Below are 27,735 nucleotides of genomic sequence, written 5' to 3'. Positions count from 1 at the left end.
CAAGTTCACATACACGTCATACAGAGATCCAAAACAACGATTTGTGGATAACACAAAGAATTGTTCCGTGCGGAATCGAACCCGCTAAGCGTTGCGTTGCAGCCAGTTACGCAGCCACCACAAATTAATTAAACTCTAGACCACTCTATGTTTTTGATAGAAATTCAATAGCATTATTATAATGTCAAAGATTTATGGATATTTTCGGCCATTATATATCTTCTATTAGGTAAGCATACATAAGTCACAAATAACAATAAATTACCTAATTTACTTGGCGTAAACACCACTAACAATTAAGTAAATATATGTCCCATTCGATGGCTCTCAAAATAGCTTTTGTAGGCTTAACCCGAAATAGATTTCCTACTGCCTGTAGAAGACAATCTAAAATTAACAAACGGGTATTGATTTATTGAGCAGCTGTCCACTTGTACATAAGAGCTTATACCTTATACACTACTGTTAGGTTATAGTAACTCTTACTGAGATTTGGAATTGTGACTGAGGTTTGAATTATTTCACCCCCTATTACATGGGACTTATAACACAAATGATGAAAAGTGGGTATACATTGTATAGCGGCATTACGTGCTGTAATGTGCACCTCTGCCTACCCCTTCAGGGATAAAAGGCGTGACGTTGCATTTTGAATTAGTTTCGTATGTTTTTAGATGGTCATATATCGTCCAGATTGACGGTATATTAAAGAAGGGCCAAATTCAAAGTATCCTTAACCGACGAGCAGGCGTGAAAAGACTGATGACTGTTGTATGTAAGATTCGTAGCAATTGGCGTTCTATTGTCTCTGCCTACCCACTTAGGAGACAGGCGTATATGTATAGCGAATGTTTCACAGCAATAAAAGCAGTGTTACCATGTGTCATACAATTAATAACGGTTCAGCTTATAAATCTGCATTAGTCGGCGGTGGCGGCGAATTCAAAGTTATCTCCGACCCACTTCCCAGCGTCTGTCTGTCTGTCTGCGCTGCGTGGGCGCACACCAGCAGATAAACTCAAATGTAACGGCTTTTGATTAACTATGCATTTGTTTATATGTTAACTCCGTTTAGCATAGATTAGCAGGACAGGAGTTGGCAAATTGTAGTATGTTTTCTTTTTCTATTCTATAAGTGGTTTTTACTGATGATGGACCATTCATGGACTTCCAATTCTTCTCACCATTCCTAAAGGCCGACAACGGACTAGTAAATCCTCTGTATCTATAGGTGTCGCCGATTGCTTACCGTCTCTTCTCCGTTCTCTTTTCTTGTCCTATCACATAAAATGAAAACAAAAGCTCTGATTGGTGGGTTCATTCGCACCGGCCATCTTGCTTAAATATAAAGCTGAACTCGTACTAAGGGTACAGATAAGTGCATCCAGAGGCTGCTGGATGCTGGTTGCTTCCATCCGGCTGATATGGAAGTCATTGGAGAAGGCCTAGGTTCAACAGTAGATGTCTTGTGGCTGACATGATGATGATGAACTGTAACTTCAAACGTGACGCCCATACATACATACATACATACAATACATTATGTGTAATCATACGCAGTTTATATGCGTCAACTGCGCCACTACGATCTTCCTGCTTTCAATTGGATGAAATTAATCCTCCTGACTTTGACTCTGACCCGAGTATTGTGTACATTCACACTATAGATGAGCGATCTTTCGGATAAATACTCAAATTGATAAATACTGAGTATTTATTAGGGTTTTTACTCGAGAATTTATCCAAATAATGGTCAAACATTCAGTATTTACTACGTGGTGGTGTAGGTTTAAGATGCCCATGCATGAAAGTGCGGGATCAAAACCTACTAACGACAAGTACCAATGTGACTTTTTCCGAGTTATATCTACATTCTAGGATTATATAGACACCACTGACAAACGGTGAATGAAAACATCGTGTGGAAAAAATAGAATTAAAATATAATTTTTAATTATAAGTTTGAATTTGCCAACCTGCATTGAGCAAGCGGATTAATGCTCGCAGAGCAAGAGTAGGAACGGAGTGGTTTTTAGACTGTAAGAGTCTGACACTCCCTCTCAACTCACCCAAGGCGGGAGAAATCATTGGATGATTTCCTCCTTAAAAAAGGTGTCCTGATAGCACAACTCTCATGAGTTCATCTTTCCTAGGTCCTAACTACAAAAAACTCACTAACACAGTTTTAAGCACTTTTTTAATAAATCATTAAAACTTCTGACATTCCGGGAGAGACCGTAAATATCACATGACCGTATTTTCCTGGTACAACACTAATTTTCAAATGTCAAAACTATTTCGAGTTATACAACGTCCACGTAATTTCAGATCATAAAGCTTAGAGGCTAGAGTTCATTCTTCAACACCATTTCCTTTTATCTCGTTAAAATCGCATGAAATAGGATTGTCCATTTTATTGCTTAGTGTTTAAAGTACATTTCTCTTTGTTCTATTAGAATCTGAATAGTTTGTACTATTTTAAACTTTACCGTTATTGGTTTAGGGTTATTTTTTGTCTGTTTTTTTCTGGATAGAGTTGTCGGGGTAGAAATAGACCGGCAAGTATTTGGGCCAGACAGTTTGGCGCCGAACCAAATAGGCAGACACTAGTTTCCGAATTAGAAACTAAATCAATGGAGTATGGAGTCTCAGTGTGTTGGAATTTAAGTTTGGGGAACTTTTCCACCAGAGATGTGCTATGTGCTCTGTGTGCTCTGACTCTATGTGACTGTTTCCACCGATACTAAGCTATGTAGCTATGCTAGGAGGATGCGCAGCTCGAGTATGGGATGGCTCAATAATAGGCAAGCCATTAATAAATAGCACACATCTATAATACGCGTTCACAGCACGCATCTTTCCATATAAAAAAAAAAACATAGCTTAACTGAGTCCGTTTCCACCAGTGCTAAGCTATATGTACCAATGAATATGATTGGTTATTATCCACAGCCTATCCACAGCAATGTAGCATAGCACATTTCTGGCGGAAAAGCACCATTATTTGCGAATTGCGGGAATCGAACCCGCTACCCGTAGCGCAGCCAGTTGCCCAGCCACCCCACTAACCGTGCAGTCAACTAAAGTGTTAGAACTTAGTAGTTTTTATTGTTTACCTTTATCCCTGTGTGTCTATTTACCTATAATTAGAATCATTAAAAGCCTGTTTATACGGCCTTGCCTCGACCTTGGCTGCGGGTGCAGCTTTCCACCTGGCATCGTAAGGATGTCAGAAGGTCACGCCATCAGCGCCGGCGCCACGACATCGATAACCAAACCGGTTTCCACCGGTAGTTACCGGATTATCAATTAGGTAGTTTATGTTTAATTGTTTCTTATTGTTAGTTCTATGTTGGGCTGTGTTCTATGCATTATATTCTTTTTCTATTATTATATTCTTTTTCTATGTTTATGGCTAATTGTGCGATAGGTAAGTGTAGAAGGTAGGGGTTTTGATGCTTAGAGTAACGATATCTGCATGGAGGAGCCTTATAAACACAATTCATACGCAATATATCTTGCATTTTCTTTTATTATAAAGAAAAATCGAAATCTATAAACATAGTCCAGTCGCACTTAGTCACAGTAGGGCGGATGGCCAATCCGGACTGCGGCTGCGGACTATCTAGTGGGTTACCGGAGCTCTGGCTCGAAAGCCAGGAGTGGGAATGGCGTGGTTTTTAGTCAGTAAAAGTTTGACACTCCTTCTCCCCTCGCTGAAGGCGGGAGGAATCATTAGATGTATTTTCCCCCTTTAAAAAAAGGTGGTTGGTAACTAATGGTTGGTTAAAAAGCTGAAGTATATGAGATGTATAGAATGATGCGTGGCATAAACTAGATCTCTGTTAAGCAGTAACAAGCACTCTTTTGAGTAGATGAACATAATGATGTAAAGAAGTCAATTGCCACCCACCAGAGACTAGGATTGAAACTGAAATATATTGTCCAATATCTATTTACGTTTACAATCATTCTTCCACCAAGATAATTACAACTCTGGCGAAGAACATTTAAACCTCCCTGTCTACCCCTACTTTGAATTACCCCTACTTTAAATAAAATGAGATAAAATTGTAGATATGATATGACTTTCGAACTACTTAACTCTTAACGATTTCCAAAGAACAACTGACATTCTCTAAATAACCAATATTATACAGTGCTTTTGTTCTCAAAACGTCTTATTTAAGCATTCTCCGCATCTCCTAAATGTTGGAGTCAGATCACGTCCATGTCAGGTTGTTTACAAACAAAGTAAGCGACCTGCTTATACTGTTTCTGTAGGTCAAACGAATACTTGATTTGGTATGGATACGTAATATTTTTAAAGAAACGTTGAAAGAAATTAGGGTTTTCTCCTGTGTCGTGGGTGCGTTTACAAACATACAAGTTCACATACACATGATACCCAGACACGAAACAACAAATTGTGGATCACACAAAGAGTTGCTCCTTGCGGGTATCGAACCCGCTACACGTTACGCGGCAGCCGGTTGCCCAGCCACCGCACCAACCGTGCAGTTGTTTTGGAATCAGCTTTCAGACTTCAAGTGTAGGAGAGCTATGCTTCGGCACAAATGGGCCGGCTCGACCGGAGTGATACCACGGCCTCACAGAAAACCGATGTGAAACAACGCTTGCGTTGTGTGAGTTAGGTTACCGGAGGCCCAATTACTCCTTCCCAATCCCCGATTCCCCAACAACTCTTAAAATCCTAACCTTCAAAAGGCTAGCAACGCACTTGTAATGTCTCTGGCGTTTTGATTGCCGGCCATTGCTTATCATCAGGCGATCCGTCCGCTCGTTTACCGGCTTACACTGCCATAAAAAATTTACAGACTCCTTATGCAGAAAACGTGAGAAGTAGGTACCTATATCTACTTTTTAATAGATTTCCTTGTACGGTATGAATGCGATAAATGTCTACAGTTAGACTACCCACTACTTCTGCCTACGTAACTCCTACTAATCTAGGAACTGTAGCTCCTATTTTTTTTCGATAATTAAGTTTGTGGACAAGGATTTTTCGTGGCGTTCTGATTGGTTGGTTTATTTGAGTCGGCCAATTAGAGCGACAAACGCTCTCTCGTTTCGATTTCTTTAAATGTAAAACAAACTCATACTAAGGGTACTGTTACTATAAATCAAATTAAGATATTCTTTTATTTCAATTAAACTTAGCGATGATTTTATGTGACCTCAAGCTGATAAACGTAGGTTGAAATCCAAAGTTATACTAATAGATACTCGTACTTCGTATTTTTACTTTGAAAAACTTATTCAACTGAATCCCTACAAAATCTTTTCGATTCTTTATTTTCAGCAAGATCTCTTGTTCTTCTTTCTGACTTTTTCTCAAGTATTCGTTGGCACAAAACTGATTCTTTCTATCATTCTTACATATTAAATGTTGAGACATCACCTCATCACAAAATCTCAAACGTAGGTTTAATGTGGTCATTGGTCACATCCAGAAATCGAATGAAGATCTCTAGATGCCTTTATGGCGGGCCCGCTTGGCGAACCGCAAATAGCAAAAAACGTCAGAATAATATAACCATCACAAAGAAAGCATCCACAGCCCATAACACATAAAACTTATAACATAATTCACGGAACCAATGAACGTAAAGATCTAATTACAAGCGACTCTTGCGCCACAGTAATTTCATAAATCACGCTTGGCTTGCGTCTGCGCACCGGAACGGCGCACAGGCTTTGACCTAGCAAGGTCGATGATTTATTTCTTAGAAAGGACTTTTTGAGGTTGGAGAAAGTAATATATAGTTTGGTGATCAATCGTTGCTATTTATAACAGGGTTCAAAGTTATTCTTGGTTGATATTAAGAGCATTATTTGAAGATTGAAATATTCTTGTAGTTTTTTTTTTCTTAAGCGGAAATGAACGATTGAAGGTCGTTCTACTCGTGTTTCGTACTAATGCATGTAATATTAGATTATTACGTTATTATTGTTGTTAGAGGAAATTAGATTTTTTTATAGGATCGTTTGTTTTTAAGTTAAGGTTTACAGTTTATATGTGACGTGAAAAAGTGAAAAATTATAGTTTTTGCGTCTTCAACTCTAGAATGCTTGAAAGAACGCACAGCGCCATCTAGGAAAGTGCTGCTTAAACAATACCGTGAACGCCATCTATACTCAAGCGTTAGTAGTTCGCCGCTTGCATGTAGTTAAACGTAACGTTACGAGATGGCGCTAGTGCCTACATCAACAATATTTTTCCAGTAAATTACCTTTAGCGTTATTTATATTCGCCTTATCATTACATATATGTTATTGAGGTAAATAAATATGTTTAATGGAGGTAACTATCGTTTAATTTGATAATAATATCGAAATGATTGACGTAAAACCAATATTTGTGTATAAAGTTTTCTAAAATTAGAAAAGTGGTACGATTATACCAATTATATTAATTTATTTTTAACTAAAGGTGTAATATTTGTAATGAGGAAGTATAAATCATAACAATTACCTATACTTCAAGCGTCACGGCCACCCAGACAGACTGTTGATCGTTACGTCGTCGCCACATCCTCGAAACAGCCCCACAGATTATATTCATATTCTATGGGGGATAAAACCATAAATTATTTCAACACGTGCCTTAGAACGGACGTGGACTATTATTAGATTTATTTTTAAACACAAATAGAACATCTGATATGTTAATTCGTTCCAATCAATGGCGTTGTGATGATTAGGATGAATGTTTCAGTATTTTTGTTTTGTTATGGGTACCATATGAAACTGTGTAAGTGGTTGTTATGTCACGAGTAAGATCGGGTGTTTAAAAAAGATAGGTATAGGGAAGTACTTACATATTTGAAGATAGGTACCAGTGGCGTAGCGTGAGTGTCGGCCGCCCGGGGCGGAAGACAATTTTGCCGCCCCCTTATATTAGGTATTTTAATTTAATTTATACTACACATTACATACATTCATAATAGAGAACTTTTCGGCGAAACAGTAATGAATGAAACTCCCCGTATAGGCGATATATGTTTGCTGAGTACATCTGCTAGTTGCAAAGTGTGTCGGTTTTATGATGTCGCCATAAAATCCGTTCGCTCGCCGCATGAACGCGGTCCAGAGGATGAACCTGGTACTTAAGCCCCCGCCCACAGCTGACTAGCATTCAGCCTTAGAGTGCTTTTCTACCAGAGATGTGCTATGTTAAGTACGTTGCTCCTTGATGCGTGTTGGCACTACCAATCATATTCATTAGTTTACACATAGCCTTAGCACTGGTGGAAACGGACTCAGCTAAGCTATGTTTTTGATTGAAAGATGCGTGACATGAATGCGTGCTATGGCTGGCTTAGTATGTATCGAACATCGAACATACTTGAGCTGCCCATCTTCCTCGCACAGCAACATAATTTCAGTTTCAGTTGAAACGGTTACATAGTTTCACAGTTTAGCTATTACATACTTGTAGCATCCGCTACATAACACATCTGATTAGCGGGCTGTAGCGTTGTTGCTAACGGATCTGTAGAATATGGTTTTATGTTATCTTAGGAAAAGCACACTTAAATATACTGTATGTGATGTATATAGAATTCGTATTAAGTATATGGAAACAGTTTCAGGTGCTTCCCCGTTCAGGGGAAAACTGCGTAATGTTTACCTAATTATTATTGGCTTACCTTTGATTATAATGTTTATAAGCTTATACCTACATACCGTATGGTTAAAACTGATATGACTTAATTTAAACTACATGTTTTTCATCATCTCATCATTGGCTGACAATATACGAAAAGTGAGCGCAATAATGGATTCCATTATTTAAGCCAAAAAGTGTATTATTATCTGTGAGCTAATTCGAACACTCTTTTTAGGGTTCTAAATAGGTACAGCATTATAAGAGCCGTCATGGTAGCATATCCGTAACATTCCTAGACAACCTACAATATTAGGTACAGCTTTTCTGTGTTCAACAGAGCTGTTCACACAGAATTTAATACATGATTTATTTAATCAGGTATTCGATTTTGTTTAAAAATCTTTTCACGATTTAAGAAAATACATAAACTTGATTTATTTAATTAACATATTATTTGGGTGGTGGAAGGTCTTCTAAAAACTTGTGCTTTAATTTAAAACTATTTTTCGTCATATGAGTGATCTCCGTACTGTATCTAAAATTATTCTGGATTTAAATTTAAATAAATAGATATCTGTACCTACCTACACTAACAACGAAGTACGTAGCTATCATATACATATATTTTATCATAAGATACGAATGCCACTGGGTTAACAGTTTATCAAAACAAGCATTAATTTCAGGCAACATTTTACAAAAATACCTACATTTTGTGTTAAAAGACGTCTTTGTATTTTTTGTTAGAGTATAAACATTGATATTGTATGTTTTTAAACTGATAGAGAATGTTTTGGTTTCAATGTGTACTGAATATAAAATGCCGCAGAGGTTATTTTATACCGCCCCATTAGAACTAAGACGGGACTATAGGTACCTATTCTACTGTTTATTAATGTCGTATGAACCTAGCATAGCACATCTCTGGTATTATGAAAGCACCGTAAGTACACTTCTACATCAGAAACAAAATCAGACCTAGTGTGTTGCTGATTAAGTAAAAACGATGGCGTTATGGCCTACTTGATGTTATGCATCCTAATACTAGTACCGACCAGTCCCAGCTTGGCATGGGTGCAAGAGATGACATATTATATGTGGATATCCAGCCTTCATCTTGAATCACTCACATATTAGCACTGGTGGAAACGGACCATACAAAGCTATGTTTTTTATACGGACATAGAGACATGGCTGAGATAGCATCGACTTTAGTTTTGTACATGTAGTGCGATTTTAACCAATCTAATTCACTGGAGTTTAACCTTTTTTTTTTCTTTTTACAGGTAAGTAATCCACTGCTGCTGCCTGCTAGAAACAACTGCTTCCAGGAAATTCAGGATGGGTAAAGTATTAGGATTTTCAATTCCAAAAGAACTAATGACTACCGAAATCATTTAACACTTAGGTAGGTGGACAAATCACTGCATTCCATTTGCATGACAAAAAATATAGGTTATGTTTTTCATGAAAAAACGGTGACGTGGTCTGGCGTGGAACGAAAGTAAAGCAATAAATCCGATTTCTATTCTTTTTACGGTCTCTCTGAGTTAAAAAATCCTTTCCACATTATAAATCAAGCCCTTATATCTTATTCCCTAATAATAAAGTCATTAAAACTATTTAACTCCAAATCAACACCCGTATGATACAAAATAATATCCATTCGATCATGTTTTGACATTACTATAATGCGGGCGAAACGGTATCATTACGAATTAATAAAAAACGGTAGAGGCACCCCTATGTAGGTAACTCTTTAGAGTTCAACGCCCTATGCAATCAAGCTATTTGTCAAAATCAAGTGACATTTTGTCAACTGTCACTTTGAACTACCTACCTACATAGGGTAGATGACTAATTTTTAATTTAATGTCCTTCGTAGATTATTTAAAAATATTAATAGACTTGCACCGTATTTTTAACTATTTTCTATTACGGAAATAAATACTCTACTACGATATATTGGGATTTCATAGACCATAGAGCTTTGTACGTTTTATACTTAGAAATGATGTATAAAAACATAAATAGTTAGCTCCGTCATACTTAGCATTCGTTTTATCCCTACCGTCTCTAAAGTTTGAAAAATATAATGCTACGAAAACTAGCATCAAAATCGGTTTAACCAAACGCGATATGATCGCGTACAAACATACATGCGTCAGCTTGAGTATGAGAACCTAGCTTTTTGAAGCCAGGTTAATAGGAGACCTGGTAGTCATCTTACCATCTACCTAGATATACTTATTAAAATAATAACAGCTCCATGTTCATAAATTAGTCTCGATTGAATAATTGATTTTATGATAGACGGGAAAACAAAGATGGTTGACTTGACGTGAAATAAAAACATAGATACTGAGAAAGAAATACGAGAAACAACTTCTTGCATAGTGTTGGTTCCGTAGTTCCCAAAAAAAGAAACAATGTAATAATAAACATGAAGAGTGGCGTGGCGTCATGATGTGGAACGAAAGCAAAATCAATCAATGACTTCTATTCTTTTTACGACCTTAAGTGAAAAAATCCTTTCCACATTATAAATCAAGCCCTATATCTATTCCCTAATAATAAAGTCATTAAAACTTTTTAACTCCAATCAACACCTGACGTATGATACAAAATTATCAAGCTTCGATCATGTTTTGAATTACTATAATGACGTTTTGCATATCATTACCAATTAATAAAAGACGGTAGGGGTACCCCTATTAGAGTAAATAAGGGGTCAATGTCCTATGTAATCAAACTATTTGTCAAAATCAAGTGACATTTTGTAAACTTAAATACTTACCTACAATGGTAGAACAAATTTCGATTTTAATGTCCGTCTTGTAGATTATTTAAAAATATTAAAGACTTACATATTCTTTTTTGCTATTACGGAAATAAATACTAGATATATTAATTTCATATATCTATGTACGATTTATACTTAGAAATGACGTTATAGTTAGCTCGCATAGCATTCGTCTTTATCCCTAAAACCGTCTCTGAAGTCCTATAATGCTGAAAACCGCATTTTAAACCAAACGGGAGATAATCGCGTACAAACATACAGCATAAAACTGAGAACCTACTTTATTGAAAATAGGAGACCTGGTAGTCATAACTGTCTACCTAGATATACTTTTAAAAAATAACAGCTCCATGTTCATAAATTAGTTTCGATTAATAATTGATTTTATGATAGACGGGAAAACAAAGATGCATAGACTTGGCGCGATAAAAACATACAGACAAAGATACGAGAAACAACTTCTTGCATAGTGATATTCCGTAGTTCCTACTAAATAGATTAATTATAATCATAGTTAGTTTTTTTTTGAGGGGCAAAATCAAAACTTCCCATCCTTGGGCGAGATGTCCGCAGCTCCAGATATAGTTTAATTATGTTATGGTCGAATTTCGACCACTTCGACCACTATCAACCTGACTTCGTGATACCTACCTTTGAAGTTATACATGTGGTTGAATTGTCAATGAGTTTTGCACCCGCCTAATTTCAGAAGTTTTTAGAGTATATACCATAATACTAGGCTTCAGTCAGTCTGTATTTAAATTTATGGTGCAGTAGAAACTATCGTTTTCTCTTCTTCTCCTCTAATTATTTCTTCAGAATTTTGTTACGGGATCCAAGACAGTAGATTCAAGTCTCTGAGGTGCGCCGGAACAGTGTTCCAGTGTTTTCATAGATGCATCTATAGATCTAGTCTACAGGAACGAGCGATTTTGGGAATGGTAACAATGCCCCATATAAAATCTAACTTCTAACAAATCTGAATATTAAACGCACAGATACTCTAACCGTTTCTTCTTTCCCTTTAAAAAATACACAAGTATTGTTTTAATACAGTTTACGGAACGCTAAAATGCATAATTTCAATATTTCCGTGCAAACTTATACCCAAGTCTAGAAAGCAAATATATAATTTCCTTTTTTACATCAACAGCAACAACATCTGCGATGCATATCACGTAATGATGGTGCAGGTTCGATTCCTGGACGCATGCATATTGATACGCGTACTACGCGCCGTTTGCCGTCGTGTTCCGATTCACAGACTCGCCTCATTTGGTTTTTTAATTTTATTTATTCATTTATTTGATATGGATGTGACATTCTCTGGAGCAAAATATTGATTTATGAGTCTTAAATAACTTATAGATATGAAGTTAGACAATTCAAATGTTAGTTGTTTATCGTTAACTAAATGCCGTAGTCAGAGTCAATTAATTAATGAACGACTTAACCCAGTCCTTAGCAATTATTTTCGGAAAAAATCGTTGCTAAAGAACAGTTTAAGTAATCATTAAATGTGCATGGTGCGACTCAGGTGACTGGCGGCGACAGTGTTGACGCATGTTGCGTCCCAGATTAGGCAGAGAGATATGAAGTTAGGATAGCGTTACTTGTTCCCACAATCTATCGTTTACTAAACGCCGAACTCAGAGTCATATATTGGTTCCTTAGCAATTATTTTCGGAAAAAATCGATGCTAAAGAAAAACTCTCTGTAGTCTCTCAGTACGGCAGTGAGAGCCTGGTACAAAATGTTTGATTATATTATTACCAACCTAACTGCCTCATATTTTGTCACATTTTGTTTGAAAAGTCCTTTAATTAGACTAACTGAATTGACTGCAAATGTACAATGGTCGACCTTATCGCTTCGAGCGATCTCTTCCAGGTAACCTTAAACTTACTTTTTAAACTATTTTTTGTCAACTCGGAAATTGAATCCGACACTTCTTGCTTGCACAACAGTCAACATTTGTAACGTTTATTCTAGATTTACTGCCTTTTTTGAGGGGAAAATCATCCAATGACTTCTCCCGCCTTGGGCAAAGCGAGAGGGAGTGTCAGACTCTTACTGACTAAAAACCACCCCGTTCCTTCTCCTGCTTTTCGAGCCGGAGCCCCGTTAAACCCGCTAGGTAGTCCGCAGCTCCGGATAGATTTACTGCCTAACTCTGTAATCGAATCTGAGACCCATTTTCGACCACTCACACTTAATATCAGCATCAACATTATCTAGTAAAATCTAATTAAAAAAAGCACTCAAACATTTATGATATTAGTTTAAGTTCGACATTTTACTACGGCGCAGTGGATCGCGATAAAAATATTTATGGGCTATCAAATTCATTGGTATATTAATGGCTGCCCATAAACTCTCCATCGGTTCTCACTAGATACAATGCAATCATCACTTTCGTTACTCAACATTGTAAGTTGAGTTGTTGGTGTGGGATTCGGTTTTATTTTAGTATCCTATATGGTGTGATAGGGTGTAGTGGTCGGATGGGCACTTAATGTTGTTGGTTAAACGTCTTAAGTGACATATTATAGGAGAGCCATGCTTCGGCACGAATGGACCGGCCGGAGTGATACCACGACCTCACAGAAAACTGACGTGTAATAACGCTTGCGTTGTGTGAGTGAGATTACCGGAGACCCCAGAGTTGGGGAGGGTACCCCCCATCCCAATCTCCAATTCCCCAACAACTCTTAAATTCCTAACCTTCAAAAGGCCGGCAACGCACTTCTAACTCCTCTGGTGCTACACCGTATGCATAGGCCTGGTTCTGGTCGGGCGAAATATATGCTACTTAACTTGATGACAACATAATAAAATAAAAACAAAAGAAATTATTCAATATCCACTCACACACACTCTTGAGTGCTCTTAAATACTCCACAACTATTACTTCTATCTTTACATCTATTAAATGCGTTCTCAGCCAAGGCTGTCGTTCAGTCATTCAGCTGTTCAACAGTCAACAGTGTTCAGTCACCCAGTGCGGGGCACCAATTCAGTCAATTTAAACTGGTCCGATACTAATTGTGGCCAATGTAGATCAATTACGAATGGAGATGTGTTATTTCGGACACGTCATCGGATCTAATTGTTAAATGGTGATCCTTTTGTTGATTCTGTTAATTTTCTGGATAAAATCTTGGGCCAAGACAAAATCTTCATAGAAGTTTAGGCATTGATGATCCCCTAACCTTCCGTATGTAGTTGAAATGACGTTACCAAAAAAGTAACTGCCAGTGGTTGAATGCTAATAATTGAAGATTGAACTCTAGTAATAATCTATATATATAAAACTCTTCCGTTACTGAGTGACTGACTGACTGACAGACAACGCACAGTCGAAACTACTGGCCGTAGACAGCTGAAATTTGGAATGTAGGTTCCTTGGGATATGTAGGGGAGCACTAAGAAAGGATTTTTGGAAATTCAACCCCCAAGGGGGGAAAAGGGGTAAAAACGTTTCTATGAAAAATCTTATTCCTTGGGTTTATAAACTTGAAACTTGGCATGAACACGTACATAGGCAAGTAAATATGTTTGACATTATAAGTTTTTTCAGACTACCCTCCAATCGTGATTTAGGGGTGCGATTGGGTGACTGATTTATTAACGCACAGCCGAAACCGCTCGGTATAGGAGTCTGAGATTTTGAACAGAGGTTCCTTTAGTAACATAAGTGAGCACTAAGAAGGGATTTTTGAAATGTCAACCCCCAAGGGGGGAAACGGGATAAACTGAGCCGGGGCTGCGGGAAAGTTCTAACGAGATACCGTGGCCCCGGAACGCAAAGGGCAACTGAAGGAACGAGGTGGGTTTTAGTCAGTAAAAGTCTGACACTCCCTTCCGTTCCACCCAGAGCGGGAGAGGTCATTTGATGATTTCCCATCCTTAAAAAAAAGACTTTGTATGACAACTTTCAGTCGTCTCTTTAACATACATAATTATGTACATACATGCATAACATTAATAACATCACGCCTTTAAATCCCTATTTTGTGTTAACACTACCCATACAAACAGCTAAAAGGAAACAAGTGAAGAGACGAAATTTGTCCGCATACATTTTCACCTAAATTCTTAACGTTAATGAGATTTACTTTTTATTATCAGGTCAACCTAATAGCCTCACATGTACGTATAACTTCGTAAGAATTTTCTTTCAACTCCTAACCGTTGAGGAGTTGTACCTTCCATCATCAGCTCATTCACATGGGATGATGACTATCAGACGCAAATACTTAAACAGATCTATGAAATTGTCAAAAACGTAATTGCCTTAAACGTAAATTTGAGGTTTGCCCTTGATTTCCCTGGAATACCATCATCAGATCCTGACTAGGTAACAACGGAACCAACTTGAAAGTATACTCTACCGAACAAAAAAGAATCACGTAAATCGGTCCATAAATCTCGACGTAATCGGTATGCATAAATAAAACACCCGAATTTTATTTTCTATTAATTACACGTGGGCGAAGCCGCGGGCGGAAAGCTAGTTAATATATATAGTAGGAGAGGAGACGAGTACAGCCAGTAAGAGACGGTGGACTGATGATAGTAATAAACTAAACATTGAGAAAAATTCCCAGAATTAGTTCTACTACTAAAAAAATCTCAATCGGAAAGTTAGTAACTTAATTCATTGCAAGCCATAGGGCTTAGTACGAGTTTGTTTTACGTTTAGCGAGATCAAAACAAGAGCTCATTCGGCGCTCTGATTGGTTGATTCATTCGAGCAGGCCAATCAGATCACCGAACTCACTCTCATTTCGAATACTTTTAATGCAAATTCGTACTAAGGGTATTGATTGGTTGATTCATTCGAGCAGGCCAATCAAAGCGCCGAACACGCTCTCGTTTCGTTTTACTAAAGCAAACTCGTACTAAGGGTACAAATATCAAATATAAGACAGTTTATACTTAAAGCAAAGTTGTATTAAATGTACAGACATCAAATATAAGACCTTATACTTATAACTTGGCCTTTGCAGCCACTTGACTCTCGAACTAGAGAGAAGGGGTCTGGTGAAAGAAATGTAACAAAGGTGTCAGTTGTGCTTCTCTTGAACTTACTTTAATTAGGAGTCAAGCTGTTAAGTGGTGGAGGCGAGAAGTGTTAAGTGTACGCACAAATAAAAGCAACAGTAGATAATAGATAAGTACAAAGATTTCAAAATTCTGGAGTCTTTTTTTTTTGAGGGGATTAATCATTCAATGATTGCCGCACGGGTGAGGCGTGAAACAACGGTTTTGTTGTATTTCGTTGTGTTAGTGAGGTTACCAGATGCCCAATTACCCCCCTTTCCAATGTTCAATTCACCAACAACCCTTAAATTCCTAACCCACAAAAGGCGGGCCATTTATAACGCCTCTGGTGTTTCGGGTGTTCATTGCTGGTGGCGGCGATTGCTTGCCATCAGATGATCCGTCTGTTCATTTACCGGCTATATGTTATACATAAAAAAAGAAGAAAGATTTATGCTGTAGGAAATTATTCACTAATTAGTTCTCATAAATATGGGTCACATATCCTCAGGATATGAAAACGAACCATTTAAATCTGACCATCATGGCTGCTCGACATGCACATGCGAAACAGTAGCCATTATCTTCAAACACTATCAAAAATCAACCTTAGCTTATAACACACAAAGTTCATATCAGATTGGACGATGAGAGCCATAAGACTTGCCAAATAAATATAAACTTAATAGTCTATGTGGTAGAGATGATAATAGAGTGTATTTATGTTTGATCTTTCACATGAATGGGCACTGTGATGCAGTTTACTTTGTTCATTGAGTATTATAGACACCATGAAGGTTGGATTTTATGGGATAAAATTGATTAAGTTTTTTATTAGAGTGATAATAAGGTTCAATGTTCAAGGAGAGGATTTTAGAGATGCTTATTTATAGAAGGCAGATATTGGCAGTATGTCTACTGTCTAGTAAAATATCAGTATTTTATGAGGAGCTGAATTTGATGAGATTGGACTTAGAATGAGTAGTCAACATTCCCAATTAGAGGCTTTTCCACCAGAGATGTGCTATGTAGCTATGCTACGAAGATGTAATAGCTAAGCTGTGTAACTATGTGACTGTTTCTACTGATACTAAGTTATGTAGCTGTGCGAGGAAGATGCACAGCTCGAGTATGCGATTTAGGACCATCCATAGCAGAATCTTGCCATATAAAAAAACATATATCTTAGCTGAGTCCGTTTCCACCAGTGCTAAGGTATGTGTACCAATGAATATGATTGGTGGAAGCCAAACGCATCCACAGCAACGTACCATAGCACATCACTGGCGGAAAAGCACCCTAATTCCTAAAACATGACTCGGAGACTTCTCTAAAATTCCTTCTCTGAATATTCTCCGCTTACCTGTGAAGACAGATGTTAATAATTTATGATGATGAACGTACCGTCTTGCTGCGTAGCAATGAAGGATATTGTTAGTTTAAAATTCACAAAGATGATTTCATGTGTAGGTAAATGATATCACATCACACCACATCTCTCATCCTCATTTATTCTGACGGTTTGAGCATTTGCGCGGCCTACCCAAATGTTCTTTTGGTTGGTATTGTTCGTCGGATTATTCAGCAACAGCCGTCAGCTGAGCTGATTGTAAACTGACACATGCGTGCTGCCATCTGAACAGGTCCGCCCAAACTGTTGTGGTTCTTTCCTCTAAAGACCAGACATAATCAACTTGCACGGTTCTCTCATATTATTCTTTATTTGATTTGTCTGGATTTTAAAAATACTTCTGAGTTTGTTTCGGCATTTCTTCTCAGAGTAGTCCGAAGGAATGTTAAAGAGTAACGAACGGAGTTTCTTGCTCGTTCTTCTCCTTTCGAAGCTACACTTTGGAACGAGCACCTAGCTTCACTGACTGACAGACTATTGTTTTTTTCTTTCTTTGTTGACGTTTCAAAAGTACCTAAGTATTTAATTGGAATAAATGATTTGCCTTTGATAGATAGCCTCATCAAGTTATTTAAAAGATTGACGTGTAAAAGTGTAATCTTGTAAACAATTTGCAAAAATAAATATCATTTATCAACAAATTAGTTACACTAAAAGTTGTAATCATTATTACTAAAGCAAAGATGTTATTTTTAATCGTTCCTATATACCAACCGTGCAGTCACCAATAAACTATGTAAGTACCAAGTACCAATTGTTTCTATGCCACTGCAGTCCCACGCTTATAAAAGTCATGGAGGATCATCGCCCCAACCTTTGCCAACGGTGTCAAGGTCAGACCACGCCTAGACAGATGTACCACGTCGTACTAAGCCTAGTTCTATTAAGGAGTGCCTTTTATCCGACGGCCTAGCATTGGTCTTTGAACGTAAAGAGGAAGAATGCAATGTAAATTAACTAAAAAATACAGTAGTCAGACCACGCCTAGACAGATGTACCACGTCGTACTAAGCCTAGTTCTATTAAGGAGTGCCTTTTATCTGACTGCCAAGAAAGATTGGTCTTTGAATATAAAGAGAAAGAATGCAATGTAAATTAACTAAAAATTACGGTTAATTCATGTAAATATATTATTGAGAAACGCTCTACTAGTTTCGAGTCACCGAGGGACTCTTATTTTTTCTCAATTTATTTACGTGAGTGAATTGTTGTTTTTAGTTAGTTTACGGTCTTATCACTAAATGCGATCTCTTACATACAATCTTTGGATGGATAAGCAGTATGGGCGGGGAAAAGGTTAGTCTATGGTGTACTGATATTTATACTTAAAATAAATAAATAATTTATATTATAAATACAAATACGTAAATTACTTACATAAATAAATACGAAGGAACCGCAAGTAGCTGCGCGATACAACAAATAATAAATAATCATTACCAAATTATAAACTCGTAAGCTATAAGCAATTATGTATGAGTTTACCCCATCAGATATCAAAATACAGAACTAATGTCCCTATAAAATTATTATACCGGTTTAAAAAAAATGCGGTTCCATATGAGTAACCTCAGGTCCCTCTCATCAATATACCATCATCGTAACCCTTTCCCGAAATCGATTAGGGTCATATGCGATGTGACTACAGAACAGATGGTTTTTTGAGTTTTTGTCTCTCTATATTTTGCCACCATCCTAACTCTTGCTGCGGGTGTTATAAGAGTCAAGTAACTACCGAAATTAATAGCGGAACGTAATCCAAAATATATGGATTGTGGATTGAGATCGAATTTTGACATAAGTTGTATGGACTTTCTGTCAAATATTTTGATTGCACCAGAGGGCTTAGTACGAGTTTGTTTTTTGTTTAACGAGATCGCAAAGAGAGCGCGTTCGACACTCTTATTGGTTGGTTCATTCGCGCTGGCCAATCATTTATTGTTTTGTTTTCGTTCATGTTTGTCCTGGCTTACAGGAGTTGCAGCGGTTTGAGGGGTGGTGGCTTGTCCCATCAAAAAAGGCTTAAAACTAGTCGAGTTTCTCGTTAAACAGTTACGTGTGTGAACCGAAAAACATTATTAATTTAATTTAGTATAACTCACGAAAGTTATAATATAAACAAAGGCAGTCTGTTGATTATTGTAATTGTTACAATGTAGCATGAAGTTAAACTTGTAGGTATAGGTTTTTAAAAACAAATGACTTAAAGATGAATTAAAATGTGGTTGTTCTAAACCAATATTTATGTGTGTCAAGTCCCTTTGTTACGTCAACGTGTAGTCATCCTAGCTTATAGCTACTGTTCGAAACTAGTGACCACTTTAAAAAGTATTTTTAAGGAAAACGCTCGCATTAAGTTGTTTTATGTAGTGGTGTTGCGAAATAGAAGGTTCTCTTTTGTTTTTTATAGTTTCTTTAACGGTTAAATTGTTTTTGAACATTTGAGAGGAACTCTTAATGTTTGGTTGTGTTTAAGATTTTAATCGTAAAAAGAACAAAAGATTTTGGTGTCTATAAGTGTGTGTTTGTGTGTCTATGTTCTATAAACTGTATTGATATTGTGAAAGTGTAGAGTATTCTTTTTTGTGAATGTGTTAAATCCTGAAATAGGAGTAGCAAACTGGTTTCCATACCTTTTGCACTGTCTTCGAGGAAGGTTGGTTGGCTAGTAGCTGCCAATTTGATGTTCAAATAATACAAGTTAAATCCTAGGATTACATTTATATAAACATTATTCGTATGTAAACAAAGAACTGTAGTTCCGAAACGTTCACTACTTCGAGAAATGCTCACGAAATACAACACATGCTTCATTTTACATGGAATTCATTGTACAATCGGTTTCCACGATTATCCTGTTAGCACAATTTATCGTCGCACCCTTATGCCCCACTACATAAGATCTAAAATAGCGTACTCATCTCATTAGACGCGTTTGACGTTTCCAAGTTAATTACAGGAAAACATCGAACAAAACAGAGACATACATTTAAATTTAAACAATAATGCTCGACGCTGGTACAGGCTACAGATGTGCGGCAATGAATTTATATTGTAATGCCCTCCAATCTAAGTTGCTCTAAGTTTATTGGCGAGACGCACGACTTTACAGCCCGTATCGATACAATTAAATATAGCAATGAAGATGTATATGTCTCGGCGCCTGATCTGTCTTATCTAATGCACATTGCATTTAGTTTTAGTGCGGTTGCGCCACGCATGCTCCAGCTGCCACAGAAATAACGTAGAATATCGGTCACACAGACTCGAGCGCAGAATGAACGCATCGAATTAATTGCCGGACGGCGCACCACTATCGTGGTGGACGGGCCGCGCGCGGACGCTTCCGCTACCACAGTTTAAAATTAAAAAATAATAAAAAGCGCGCCAACTCTACTGTCAGTGTCAAACTTACCGCCTAAATTTAAATTTTATTTTTTTATTTACAATTTTTTTTTTGCTTGTTGTGGTGGAACGTTATTTTCGAAAACAGTGATGTCGAACCCGAATTTATGAGAAGCAAAAATAGTGGGCTATCAAACAAAGGTCAAATATGCGTTCGTATATAATTAGGAAAATAATGATAAGCGATCGCGGTCGAGTGCAAATGTCGTCGCTATCGTACGCGCGCTCCGCACGGCTATGGAGACGTCAAAGCTTAGTTTCGCGGAATCCCGCGTGTTGATTCATACACCGGTTATCGTGCAGCGGCGGCAAAATGTGTGAACTAGCAAGTTGGATTCCGAACGCAGTCGCGGCCACACTGCGCTCCGAGACAGCGCAGCCGATTATCGAATGGCTCACGACAATACGGCTGGCGATCGAGGAGTACGACCCGCTCGTCACCGTCATCGCGCCAGAACCCGAGCCCGACACAGCTGACAACAAGTTCGACGAGATCCTCTCCGAGCTCGGCAAGGAGATCTACAAGCTCGACGAGTACCAGCGCCATCTGACGCCGGCCGAGAAAGAAGTGTCGCTCAGCATTCTCAACATATTCGACGAGTGTTTGGATCACATGACTGAACAAAAACAAACAAAAAACAGTGACAGTGAATGTGAATCAACCCTATCGGACGTCTCATTCGTGACGAGCACTCCGTCTAGTGTAAAAGTGAACAACGACGTAAACACAATATTTGACAAGGGTGACGGCACGCCGATAGCGCCGCGGCGGGCGCGTTTAAAATCCATGTGTGACAATTCAATCTCTGATATGGAGTCGAATAACCAGGAGAGCGACTCGTCGAGTGACTCAGAGAGCACGTGTTGGAGCTACAAGGAGTGCAGTACGGACGATAATGAAGTCAACCCTTACGCCGAAGTGTGGGCCCACTCGACCGGCTTTCACAATTCCGATGAAATATTACGGCGCGTATTATCGCAGCACCACGCCACGATATCGCGTCTTTCGTTTGACACGGCGAGCGACTTTATACCTGCTCGGTATTCAGTGTACGCGTTGGACGAGGTGGGAGAATGTAAGGACAGGTGTGTTGACAGTGGCTCAGTAGCAATGACGCCGGACAAGCCGACGGACGACGGCTACGAGCCCGTGCGGGACGCGATCACCGACGAGAATATATACGAGGAGATAGAGTACGGATATAGTTATACGGACGAGGGATGTTCCTGCGGTGGTAGTGTTGAAGTGGAAAGTTGTTCGATCAGTGCTAGTTCGGATGGTGTGGGCAGAGACAGTCCCCTGTACGCCAACCTGCGGGATCACGACGCGTACGCGATCCCCCCGGATGTTATTTATTGGAAGAACTTACTACTGGATCCGTTCTTTAATGACGACGAGGAAGACGAAGTGAGTACTAGACACTAGTTCATTGAATACTAACTACGTCTAGAATAAGTTGTGGAATATTGTTGCATGGAAGGTTATCCTTGATACATGAATGTTTCGTTTGAGCTTAAATTAGAACGTAAGTAATTAAGTTTCTGTTGTGTTTACGAGTATTTCGCGTTTAGCCAACGTTTAAGATACTATTTTGAGTCCTATATCAAATATCTTATCTTTACTACTGGCCGGAATCTTATAACAAAACATTGTCTGTCAATAGACTGTATCAACACATAGGTTACTGCCCATCCCGTTGGATAAAAATCTGTACTCAGGCTCCGATATCTAGGGGTGTTCCGTAGGGAAGACTATTAATAGCATAGTGACCATAATATTATGATTATAGGATAAACAAGGGCGCATTATTATTGGGGGAGGAAGAAATAAACAGGAATGAAGTTATATCTGTTAATGTTTTCTTTAAAAGTTAGGAATTTGTGTTCTGTAATACATGTTATATGGAATAGAATCAGGCGTTACCTTGCGGAAATCCATGCTACACTAACAATGAGATTTTTTAGTTTTAATTGTTAGTTTTGTGATATAGAAAATGGTAATAAATACTCTGAAAATATCTTCATTCCCTATCCTAGTATTGTTTCCCAAGGAACGCTATGATGACCTCATGTACCTATGCAAATGTGGTAGTTTATTCTACTCGTGTCTATTCTAACGAAGTGTTTAATTAAACAACACATTTACATACAAACATAAATAAACTCAACGTTAACTTATATGCAATGCAATATTTATGATTGAAAAATTTACAGCGAAATGTATTGAAACACCAAAATTTATATTAGAGATTGTAAATAGATAAGCATGTGTTTAGGAAATGTGTTAAAATAATTATAAAAAGCAGTAAAAAACAGTAGTTAACACAGTTTTGATGTTTCCTGAAATCAGATATTGAGCAATGTGTGAAACTGTAGGCCTGGTCGGATTTCGTTACGCGTTCGTCACATCAAAGAATTTGATTCACAATAGAATGAATAAAGCCATAAACAATCTTAAGAAAAGGATTCCTGAGACGCCATTGGTGTTGTTAATCCAAAGAAAGATATTCAAAACATCACGTAAGCTATAAAGGGCTTCAAATTTAATTTAGATGAGAAGAATATAGACTGCCTTGTTGATAGACTGGTCGCAAGTGGACAAGTCGAGCAAAGTATTACAGGACTTTTCGTAAATTTCTCAGTAGACGACGGAGTGGCTGTAATTTATAGTCTGCAATATGGCAATGTGCACCTCTGCCTACTCTTTCGGGGATACAAGATGTGACGTTGTGTTGCGAAAACAATATAGCTATAAAACATTTTAGAAAGCTAGTAAATGTAACAATTCTATATTGAGCTAACAATAAAAGTTAAAGTCAAATCATTTATTCCAATTAAACCGTATACTTAGGTACTTTTGAAACGTCAACAAAGAAAGTCCGTAGTGAAGCTAGGTGGTCGTTCCAGTAAGTCTAGAAAATAGTAAAGTAACTACTTGATATAAGTCGTCAATGAACCGTTTTATTCAGTTTTTTGGTCAGTTTTTATGTCCGTCTTGAATGAGTTTCCGTATTGATGGACATCGATTTATTTATACATCTCGGGAAAGTGATTAAAAGCAGGATGTGTTAGAAAGATCATGGGAAGTCTCGATACCATCGTACACCTTTAAATCGAATTAAGAAGTATAATTTATTATTGACAGAGTTTTGTTTAATAAAGAAACTTATTTCGTAGATACTAAAGTTTAATTTTGAAATTCTTGTGGTAAGGGAAATGATACACTTAATGAATGTTTACAATAAAATGAGTGTTACATTAAACAGTGATTTTAGTAAACAATTAATACGTCTGAGTCAGCCATTGTATAGCAAAAGAGATATATTTGTGAACCTAACGAGTCATAAGTTAATTGATAATACAATAATTATAACAAAGTAATACAAATAATGCGTCACTTTTACTAATTAACACAATTTTTTTATCTATGACTAACTGTCGTATACTTAGAGACATTTAATGATTACTTTAACTATTCCTTAGTAACGATTTTGTTCTGAAAACAATTGCTAAGGACTGGGTTAAGTAATCATTAAATGTCTCTTTCGAAACCTACTAACGGCAAGTACTAATGTGACTCTTTCCGAGTTATACGTACTTTCTAAGATTATTTAGACATCACTGACTAAAAGGAAGGAAAACATTGTGAAGAAACCGAGGTTTATAATTTCTAAGTTTGATATCGCCAACCCGCATTGAGCAAGCGTGGTGATTAATGCTTAAACCTTCTCCATGTGAGAAGAGGCTTTGGTCAGCAGTGGCCACTTAAAGTATTGGCAGGCTAGCAGGCAGTTTTTTTTGTGTGTGTATGTGTGTGTGTGTACATTAATGAGTGAAAGAATGCGATAGATTTCCCCATGTCGAAGACATTGCCTTATTACAAATTTAAATTCAAATGCTTGCACTAATGGACTATATAATACGGATTTCTTTTCATTAATTATTTATGCTAATGATATGGATTAGGGTAAATTATTGTCTATTTGGTTAATGACATATTTTAACCCTTATTCGGTTATCATGAATTGGTATTATACAGATTTGGAGTTTAACATTACAAAACTTTTTTTTTTTTCACTATTTTGGCACGAAATGGGTGGTGCAGACAAGTGAATTGTAGAACGTAGGTAATGACACTGTACAATGTACTTTTCATAATGCCATATACTGGACACATTTTTAAACTACGTGTTACTACTGAGATTTTTTTCGAAATACCGAAATTAAACCCAACAACGGCTAAATAAACTTGTCAATACAAAATTTGCATAGGTAACTATTGGTGCACCTAATTTAATAATTAATCACAGGTAATTGGTTACAATGCAATTTTAACTATTACATAATGATATGAACAGGTAATGTTTAATATTATCTGTGATTCTGTTTAGTCAAAACCTAATCACCTCATTTGAATATTGCAACACCTAAATATAGTTTAAAATCATTAATAACCAATTATGGAATACAGAATTCCAATTTAAAAAACTTAACTGGATATAATAAGCAAATGGCAATAGGCTCATCCCCTATTACATGGGACTTGAAACACAAATGGTGAAAAGTGGGTGTACATTGTATAGCGGCATTACATGCCGTAATGTGCACTTCTGCCTACCCCATCGGGGATAAAAAGCGTGACGTTGTATGTATGTATGTAATAAACAAATAAAGAAAAGACCAAGTTTATTTTGAATTGCGATGTTAAAAATTATAGGCATTCAAATAATAAGATCAACGTCAAAGCATTTATTGAATAAACAACCTTAGCAATAATTATCAAGATCGTATTTGCATTGATCAAGGTGAAATTCCTGACATCTTAGACAATAAATATGGCAGCATTGTGCATGTTATTTTCTTTATGAATCGTACTAGTCACTGTGTGCATACGATGTTTAATTACAAGCTATTAAATGTGCATTTGTGTGCATAATGAGTCTCCCGATTTCCTTTCCGGTAACGAGTTATTTTGATGTACTTACCTATAAGATTTCACAATAATTCTTTGAAGGACGAAATCCAGATTTGTTTTGTGGTATTTTTAGTTGAAATGGGATTTTCCTTAGCCCCAACAAAGAAACCGGCTACAAACGTGTGTATCGGTAGACTTCGGACCATTGTGATCACTGATACATTTTTTAACGATAACAGAGGACTTTAGACCAATATTTTTTTAACGATAATCCAAAAGCTCTGCGTCTGCCTATATAGATTTTCAACAGATTTGCAATAGAAGTAATGTTAAAAATCGACAATAATCCGAATATTTTGGATGAAGATGATTAATTTTAGCCATAAGAAAATACAAAGAACAACATTAAAATCTACAAATCGGAATATCCACGCCAGAAATAGAATACAAATTCTTAATTTCCTACCATTTTCGGATCGAAATCAATTATTATATTACTTTTACATACAGAACAATAGTAGACTTCAATCTATGGCTCAAAATATCAACGTAATAAAATAGAAATAGAAACATAAAGCAAATTCTAGGTCTCTTAGTGATATGATGAATGGCCTAATGTCCTAGGTCCCATTCATTTTGATCTAAGAGCTCTTGAATTGGATAATAGTAAGCGTTAGTTGCAAGGCCAGGAGTATGAGCTATGGATATGACACAGATTACTACTGAAGATTGATACTAAACGGTTTGTGAGAGTTTTGTTTCCGAATCTGATTTTGGAGGCTAAAAGTTTTTGAGAAAGGTTATTTTTGGTGGGTGGAAGAAGCTAGATAATGATTGGATTGCTATAGATTAAATTACTTCAAAAATAATGGTATGTATGTAAGTTTGTGCGCAATTATCTCACGATTGGCCGAATCGATTTTGATGTGGTTTTCAGAAAAGTGTTTGTTACACAGAAACAGATTTTAGTATAATAAAACGAAGATGTTGAAGTCACTGAAAATTATTTGTAAAATTTTTGTCAAATAATATTTTCTGAGAGAGTCACCCTATAAAATTGCTACGAGTCACTATTAAATTGATAAAATCATTAGATCCCAATCCAGATAGTTAAGTAACACGCTTAAATCTGCAAGTCACTAAAATAACAAAATTATTCGTGCTTAAAACGAAACTTGTATTTACAATACAAATTCGCTTATCGCATGCACTTAAGTTTTTGTCAAATATAGCTTACGTAAAAGATAAAATTCGCCTTTAAAATTGAACTCTATGACTCTATTTCACTACCTATACTGATAACGACGTGTTATTTTAACCAGAAATATGTAAATACAACGCGCAAACTGGATCCATTATACTCGTGCGCAATTTGGCAGACATTTCGCATTAAACGCATCATTTACTTCAGTAATTGGTGATTAATCAGACTTTACTTACGTTTTTCTTTCATTTGCTGGCAAATTAAGATCTGTTTTGCGACATTCCTTACTAAGAATTGTATTTATCTTAACCATGCTGTGTTGTTTGAGTTTCACGATGATAGAAATCCATAATGTCTTCTTTTGTTATGTCTGAATGGCGAATTTAATCTGAGTTAATTCAGTGTTTCTTTGGAAGCTAATAGTTAAAATGCATCTAGGTATCGTAATCATTTAAGTGTGGGAGAGCCATGCTTCGGCACGAATGGGCCGGCTCGACCTGAGTGATACCACGGCCTCAGAAAACCGACGTGCAACAACGCTTGCATTATGTTTCGTTCAAATTCAGATTCAGATTCTAATTCTATGATAAATCCAAGCCATTCGTTGTGACTTATTCTTCTTCTTAAATCTATTCTTTACAAAACTTATTTTTCTACCACTGTAACACTCACATCATGAGTAGTCTAAAATTCTTTACGCACTCTTTCTTTATTTCTTTTTAACCTTCATCCAATTTATTTTCTTCTCACACCCAATCTTGGGCGTGTCAAATGTTAAAATTAAACCAATGTACCGTGATGTCACGTACGACTGTCGCGTCATACATTCATACATTGTGATTGTTTGTATTTAGTATTTATAGTTCTATTGTCATCAAGTATGTAGTTGTAGTACCAACATCATTGTGCTTACATTGTGACATGACATCTAACGAACTAAGGTTTTGGAGCTGCGTTTATGTAGAGGCCTATGATAGTTCTTATAGCTCAGTCGCAAGTCACAAAGATCAGATGCAGTTTTTTTATGGAGTAAGCCGGTAAACGAGCAGACGGATCACCTGGCGGTAAGCAATCGCCGCCGCCCATGGACACTTGAAACACCAGAGACGTTACAAGTGCGTTGTCGGCCTTTTGGGGTTAGGAATTTAAGAGTTGTTGGAGAATCGGGGATTGGGAAGGGGGTAATTGGGCCAGTAACCTCACTCACACAATGAAACACAACACAAGCGTTGTTTCACGTCGGTTTTCTGTGAGGCTTTAGTATCACTCCGGTCGAGTCGGTTCATTCGTGCCGAAACATGACTCTCCCAAACTTATG

At 37.2% G+C, this 27,735-nt stretch overlaps 1 protein-coding gene across 2 annotated transcripts in view; it reads left to right on the top strand.

Annotated features, from left to right (window-relative positions):
- Nucleotides 1–20,176: 20,176 nt before the first annotated feature.
- LOC118274548 (uncharacterized) overlaps nucleotides 20,177–27,735 on the top strand; it is a 73,685-nt gene continuing 66,126 nt past the window's right edge. The window contains exon 1 of one of the 2 annotated variants that reach the window (XM_050696676.1): nucleotides 20,177–21,706. In XM_050696676.1, the coding sequence (XP_050552633.1) occupies nucleotides 20,612–21,706 (1,095 nt within the window). In that variant the 5' untranslated portion in view covers nucleotides 20,177–20,611. The remainder of the gene's footprint in view (nucleotides 21,707–27,735) is intronic. The other variant, XM_050696675.1, reaches the window with a different exon arrangement.

This window comes from Spodoptera frugiperda, chromosome 11 (assembly GCF_023101765.2).
Source record: "Spodoptera frugiperda isolate SF20-4 chromosome 11, AGI-APGP_CSIRO_Sfru_2.0, whole genome shotgun sequence".
NCBI lineage: Eukaryota > Metazoa > Arthropoda > Insecta > Lepidoptera > Noctuidae > Spodoptera > Spodoptera frugiperda.
This window is presented reverse-complemented; position numbering and strand designations above follow the sequence as displayed.